Raw genomic sequence first — 8,006 nt, forward strand, 5'->3', positions numbered from 1 at the left:
ATGAGTAAAATATCGGCCCCATCCGATCCGATAAAAAATATCGGTACATCCCTAGAAAATAATATAAAAGATAATCCCAATTTTTGAACTTGATGGAACCTACGGGGCGGATCGATAGGCTGTGTTTTTGGGTTGGGTAGAATTTTTCAGATTTGAGTGCATTTATGAGTTAGTTTTACATCATCAAATTACATGTTATTTGTCATTTTTGTGTTCTTATTTTGGCCAAATTATAAACGTTTTATTTCTTTTAATTTTTATGATATACCTTCTACTGCAAGAGGATTGATGATAGAACCCGTAAAATATAAAAATTTTACATCTAAATATATAAATAAAAATTTTTTTTACTCATAACACTGTTGGGCAGTAACGTGAATACTTGTATTAAAATACAAAATTTTTGTATTTAGTATTTATATTTTAGATAGTAGTTTAAATACTAGAAAATAAGACGTATTTTTTTATATCAAACGATTTCAGACGAATACAGTGATTAATCCTTAAGCCTCAGTTCCGCACGATTCTTATAAAATAAAACTTCGAGGAAGAACAGGGTAGCATAAAAAATTATATTCCTACAGTAAATTTTCTAAACTAAACTTTAAGCTCGAGATATATTATATAAATTTATTGGGGTTAAAAAAATTAAAAACTGTAATTAAATCAATTTTTCAATTTATAAAATATTTGGTTAGGGTACCTTTTCAGGGGCAATTATTTTTGTTATTTTTTGTTATTTTTTTATGCGATTTTTTGTTATTTTTTTATGCGATTTTTTTTTTATGTAATTTTTTTATGAAAGCTATTGTTTTTATGTTATTTTTTTATGATTGGTTCATTTTCTTATTGGTTAATTTTTTATTTAAGATATTTTAAAATAATTTTTTCTAAAATTTAAAATTCGTACAATTATTTAAAGGAAGTGATGGGGGCAAATATTTTTAGTTCCAATATATATTATATAATTCCTTCCATTTTTTTTAAAATGAATTTTCATTCATAAATGACGAATTTTTAGATTCCATTTTTGAAGGAATTCATGATGTTGGGAGATTTTTAAGACTAGTGTACTTGTACATAAGTACCAATTCTTTAAAAAATATTAAACAAAATTATTTTTAGGCCGTTATAAAATTTTAACTGCTTCGAAAGAGTTAGATTATGATAAGAAGGCAATTTCAAGATGGTAATCTAAAGTATAATATGGTTTTTTACTTCACTTATATAGGTTTAAAAAATTTCGAAAGGTATGTGGATTCCATATAGCCTCGAATCATTCAAAGATCGGGGGGCCTGGCCACGTTATTGAAATTGATGAAACTCATGTATGGAAGCGTAAATATAACCGTGGTCGGCATTTGACTTCCGAGGCTATATGGATTATTGGTGGTATATGTCGGGAAACAAATGAGATATTTTTAAGTGCCACCACAACAAGAGATCAAGATACCACCTATCGTGTGGTTAAAGATAATGTTATGCAAGATTCCACGATAATGACTGACTCGTGGTTAGGGTATGTGAATTTATTTTTTCAATAAAGCAAAAGTGGTGATAAATGTAAATATATTTATCTTAGATATAATCGGCTAGAAAGTTCCAACTATTTCCACTATCGGATCAACCATTCGCAAAATTTTGTTGATCCAAATGACAGATCGATCCACACTCAAAAAGTCGAGAGGCTGTGGCGGGATCTAAAGGCAAATTATAAAAGACATGGGGATCAGGATAATATTCATGAATATCTTCTTGAATATAGATATTTTCGAAAATATAGATTATTAAATCGTTTTGATGTTTTTATTCATTTTATTAATGATTGTATAAATTTTAATAGTATATTTCAATTTAATGAATAAATTATTTCGATTGTTATGCTTAAATTTTATTTATTTTTGGAATCTTCCTTTAATTATAGTGTTATCACTAAAAAAAATTAAATTCTTTATACAAATTTTAGAAAAAATTATTCATATTACGTTTGTATAGAAGGAATCATATTAAGTTTGTATAGAAGGAATCATATTAAGTTTATATAGAAGGAATCATATTAAGTTTGTATAGAAGGAATCATATTAAGTTTGTATAGAGGGAATCATATTAAGTTTGTATAGAAGGAATCGTATTAAGTTTGTTTAGAAGAAATCATATTAAGTTTGTATAGAAAGAATCAACCAAATAAATTTTAAATAGCGAAGTTTCATCTATCAAAAATTTAACCCCAAACCTACCCGCATTGTACATAATCTAATAATTTTACCCCTTACCCCTAGCCTTCCCCCTTATTTGCCCCCATTACTTCCTTTAAATAATTGTACGAATTTTAAATTTTAGAAAAAATTATTTTAAAATATCTTAAATAAAAAAAGATATATTAATTTAAAAATATCTTAAAAAAAAATTAACCAATAAGAAAATGAACTAATCATAAAAAAATAACATAAAAACAATAGTTTTCATAAAAAAATTACATAAAAAAAATCGCATAAAAAAATGACAAAAATAATTGCCCCTGAAAAGGTACCCTAACCAAATATTTAAATTAACATCGTTTTATAATTATGATTTAAAATAAAATAGTCATTATTAGCCATTATCGCCACGAGCAAATTTTTTTTAGCGAAACCCAAATCGCGATGACGCTTTAAAAAATAAAAGTTTCACTCTAAAGGGTTCCAGATAAGAGTTGCCTATAAAAAATTCACGATATTGTCTTCCCGAATAGTATTCGCTAATGTGGATTCGCGAAGAAAGGTTTACTATTAAATCCATTCGCTATAATAAACATTTGCAATAAAAATTTCGCTGAATTGACATGGAACCAAATATTTCGTTCTCTTATGTTGAGGAAAACTATTTTTGAAATTCTATAAAATATTAATAATGCTTATACAATGTAGTATTAGAAGTATTAAATTATTTAAAAGATAGGTGTTTGTTCGGTCAAATATGATTCGGTCAATTGATTCAAATATGGTCAAATTCAAAATGTTTTTTATTTTATATAATAGTGAAATGAATATATAATATTAATTTTATAATATTTCTTTAATTCATTGTCATTCAATACCTGATGTTTCGCTCTTTGTGGCAGAGTCTCCTAATTCATATTTAATAGTATCATTTTTTAAAATATTTTCTAATTAATTTTCCTGTTGTTTCTTCAATCGATTTCAGTTTTAATAAGAATATAAACCCAAATCGACCAATTTCATTCTGAATAAGAAGTAGAAATAGGAATTGTTAGTAAAATGCCGATTCTATTAATGGGAATGGTTTGCAAAGCCCATAGGCGTAGCCAGGATTTTCATAAGGGGGAGGGGAATTATAAAATTACTGGGGGCTTCGCCCCCAGACCCCCTTTTAGGCGGGCCTTTGACCCGCTTTTCCCGGCCTTCGGCCGGGTTACTTTAGTCTATATATAGTCATAAAATATTTTTACAAATTTTAATACAAAAAATAAGCCTGGAAACAAATATGAAATATATTTTTATTAGCTTATATAAAATAAAAATATAATAAATTACCTGTATTGTATATACCTTAATATTAAAGCATGGTAATAATTTATTCCAAATTATTATAAGAAATTTATTTATAAAAAGTAAGTAGACATATAGTTGATTTCACTCTATTATATAGAATTAGTTATAAAATACTAGGTAAAATTCCACTTTTACGGACATATTTGACAGTTAGAGAATATATTACAATTAATAATTTAACAAATTTTATTAATCAATGCTCTTGATATTAAATATAGCAACAATTTGCATTCAATTATTTAACGCCATCTATTTGTTTTAAGTAAAAATGATATTTAAATTTAATCTTCATATTATTCATCCCACAATGTCTTTAAAATATATTTTCTGATGTCCTTATCAATATTTTATAGTTTTATGTAAAATATATAGTTCGCTATATTGGTAAAAATTACTTGATTGTCATTTGATAATTAGATATATTGTAAATCTATGACATATAATATTCCACTGTTTGTATTGTGCTTTAATATTTTTTTAATTTATGACTTAATTTTATCAATAGTTTTATAATTATATTTTACTATTATTAAGATAAATAAATTAAAATTACTCACTTTATAAAAAATTATATTTGATATATTATATTATTTAGTAATCTTATGGATCTATTATTAATAATTATAATACATTTCACTTCTGTCTTAAGACTTATTTTTGGCTTATATTCCATTTATTAAAAAACATTTTTGGTTCTATTTACATATTTATAAATTTATTTTCCCAAAATGATGAATAGTTTTATAAAAAATATCAACTTTTACATTCTTTCTTTTAAATTATTATTTAAGATATATGCATACATATTTGAGGGTCAGGGAGTGAGGGGAGGACTAAGGGGGATATTTTTTTATTAGCTAAAAATGATATTTACAAAAAGTGTTAAATTTCTGAAGGGGGGGAATTTCCCCTTGCCCCCCCCCTGGCTACGCCTATGGCAAAGCCCAATCCACTATCTTGAAGATAGAATCTGATTGTTTCTTATGTAAGTTCCTGCTTACCACATAATTTCCTATTAAACATGCCGCTTTTACTTCTGAAATTTATGATATTACTTGAAATATTTTGATCATCGCCTCGCCACCTTGTAATGCCTAATGTATTATATTACATACTTCATTAAATTCACTAATAGTTAGACTCCTTGATATTGGGACGCAATAAATAAACATCGAACCGTTAAGCATAACGGTTCGGTTTGTTCCGATTTAGTTTAAAATTTTATAAAGGTTTTGTTCCATTTCGGTTTTTTTTTTAAATTCATATCGGTTCGGATAATTTATAACGGTTCTTTTCGGTTTGTTCCGGTTTTTATAAATTTGATTTAAAAAAAAATTAATCATTAACCATGTATATATTAATTTTAGAGAAAAATCTTTTTAATTTATAATTTCTTATTTAATTTAACTATGATAATCTAATAGATATTTTTATTAAACTTAGTAAATATAAATTTGACAAATTAATTTTTTTTATTTCATAAATAAATAAGATAAAAACAAACATGTGTAAATACAATGATGAATAAAATAACGCATAAATATAATAAAATATAGTTTAAAAGGAGAATTAGAACGGATAACTAAAATATTTTCTAATATTTAAGGATTTAATTTAGTTCTCTGCGCAAAGAGTATAACCTAAGGCTAGAAAATGCTCTTTCTACTGATACCTGCATAGCTGGAACTGCTAGCACAGTTATAGGTAACTTATAAAGTTCTGGCATACTATTCTTTACATTTTCCCAATAATTCAAAAGATTAGTATCTTTTTCTAATCTCTCTATTTTATCAAATGACCGAATTATATATTCTATTTCAGTTTTCTATGCCCTGAGAATTATTATTATTAAGACTTTCATGCGACTTTAATAAATCTTCAAAATCATCATCTTATCTTTCGAATGCGAACACGTACGCATAGTATTTAGAATTTCAAAATTCTGATTATTTAGACTTTATATCAAGTTCCAAGTTTTACAAAGATGTTTTCTGGCGATCTCTCTTTCTTCAAATGTTAAAAATATTATTTTAAAATTTATAATGACTTAAATGAATATTAGAATTCTGAATTTAAAAAACAAAATGATTATAAATAAAGAATTATTATATCATTAAAATATTGCTGACCATTATATTTATTGTCATTTAAATTCTATGATCCAAGTTTTTATAATGAGATAAAAAATAAACCATATAATATTAAAATGAATGTAAAAAGTACTTGATTTCTATTAGATGTTAGTTATTAATATTAACATTATTTAATTTTTTCCTAAATTATTAGCAAGTATTATTTTAAAAGCTTATTAATAACTTATATATATAAACTTGTAAATTTAGCTAAGAATAATTATGTGTGATTTTAAGATATCTTATCTAATTAACAGATAATTTGCCTAATGTCTAAAATAAGTATTTAAAGAAAAAAACAATAAACTTGGTAATGATTGATATATAATGTTGATAATATAAAAATATTTAATTTGGAAAGAAATCACCAATTTAAAAAATGCCCCCGGAAAATTAAAATTTTAAATTTAGGTTAATAATTTAAAATTAATTATTTTTTAAAACCGCAAAATATTTATAACGGTTCGGTTCGCTCTTTTTATATTTTCTTTATAACGGTTCGGTTAAGGTTACGGTTCAGAAAATCATAACGGTTCATTCCGGTTTGGCGGGGTTCGGTTCGAAACCCTGGTATTATGAACACATGTATTTATATCGTTTTTTCTTATTTCAAACATATTTTTAATTTTTTTTTCTTCAGATTTTTTAGAATATTTTACGTAGTCAATTGACCGAGTTGTCAACCCTGGTATAGTATATGTGAAATAATTTGAAAATTTGCATATCTATATCCTCAGATTATAAACTCCAATAATTTTATTTTTTACTTTATATATTATTTGATTGTCATTTGTTATGATATAATCACAGGCCGCGTAATACATTCTCCCCAAAATACTATTTCATAATAAATAACATTTTAAAAATAAAAATCATTAATTTTTAAAAAGAATCATTTTCAATGCTTCACTTTGAATCAGAATTCATCTGCTACCATTCATTTTGCTACAGAATCCACATGATACCATAATCCTACGTAAATTACTTTAAATTGTTCATTTCGCTTCCGAGTTCATCGTTTACCATACGTAAATCATTTTAAATCTTCAATTTGAGTCAGAGCTTTTCGGCTACCAATATCTCATACGTAGATCATTTTATGGAACATTTATGATATATATTATTTTATATGGATCATTCCATAACAATAAAAATATCGATTTTAAATACAATATTATTAAAAATACATAATCACGGACATATTTTTTTTAAAGAAAATTTAATTAGAAAAAAATAAAATAGGGAAGGGGTATATTGATAACATAATCGTTGGACGGGCAAAGGATAATTAAATGATGTTGTGTACTCCAATGATGCCGGGCACCTCATCATTAAAAACACATCATAATGATAAGATATCTTTAAATAATGCCTCACCCCTCATCATTAACACAAATCATAAAATATCTTTATATTTAAATGCCTTACAACTCATCGTTAAAACAAATCCTAATGATAAGATTTCTTTAAATTTAAATGCTTCACACTGCATCAGATTTCTTTAAATTCAATCTGACATCTATCATTTACAAATATAATCATTTTACAGTTAATTAAAAATGAACCAACGCACAATTCAAAACGGACCAACATTAACACACCATTCAAAATAGACCAACATTAACAGGTCATTCAAAATAGACCAACATTAATTAAAAATGGATCAACACACATTCCCATCCTTTTAAACCCCTCTTTAATGATATTTGTTAGTCAATAAACTGATTTTTGCACAATTTTTTAAAATGATTCCACAAACAAATTTATTTTCTTTTTAAAAGAATTTTTTATAATGTCATACCACTGACATAAATTACTCATATCTAATTCGACACTGAATTTATATAAACAAAAAAAATTCTTTTTCTATATACTATTACATAGGGATTCGAACCTGTACACGGAGAAGAAAACCGGGGTTTTTGGAAAAATAATCTGAACCCGAACCGAACCTGAACCCCGTTTATAAAATTTTAAAAACCCCGAACCGAACCCGGGAATTTTATTTGAACCCGGGTTCAACTGGTTCAGTGTATTGTTTAAAATCATATAATATTTGTATAATTTTTTTTAAAATAATAAATTCATTTTATTATATTAGGAATATCATAGATTTATATAAAACTATATCACAATTTTAAAATAATACTTTGAACGTTAAAAGTAAAACATATATACGTAATTTAAAAATATCATGTAAACTATTTGTAAATTAAAATCTATATAAAAAACTGTATAATAAAAAATAATTAGTATAGTAAATTGTATGTTAGGTGGGAGGAGGTCAAGAAAGAGAGCCGTGGATGGCAATGCAGTTAGATCT

At 25.4% G+C, this 8,006-nt stretch overlaps 1 protein-coding gene across 1 annotated transcript; it reads left to right on the forward strand.

Moving 5' to 3' along the window:
- On the forward strand, positions 1–7,639 carry LOC135925834 (uncharacterized). The gene is made up of 6 exons (XM_065461354.1): positions 1–4; positions 1,022–1,084; positions 1,126–1,189; positions 1,232–1,519; positions 1,583–1,802; positions 7,568–7,639. Exons 1-6 carry the CDS (start codon positions 1–3, stop codon positions 7,637–7,639), a joined length of 711 nt encoding a protein of 236 aa, XP_065317426.1.
- The last annotated feature ends 367 nt before the right edge of the window (positions 7,640–8,006 follow it).

This window comes from Gordionus sp. m RMFG-2023, chromosome 3 (assembly GCF_954871325.1).
Source record: "Gordionus sp. m RMFG-2023 chromosome 3, tfGorSpeb1-WG-v2, whole genome shotgun sequence".
NCBI classification, from domain to species: domain Eukaryota; kingdom Metazoa; phylum Nematomorpha; class Gordioida; order Chordodea; family Parachordodidae; genus Gordionus; species Gordionus sp. m RMFG-2023.

Coding starts and splice junctions, on each gene's coding strand:
- LOC135925834 (XM_065461354.1), top strand. Junction 1,085..1,125: donor ACTAGTGTACTTGTACATAA/GTACCAATTCTT, acceptor AATTATTTTTAG/GCCGTTATAAAATTTTAACT. Junction 1,520..1,582: donor ATGACTGACTCGTGGTTAGG/GTATGTGAATTT, acceptor TATTTATCTTAG/ATATAATCGGCTAGAAAGTT.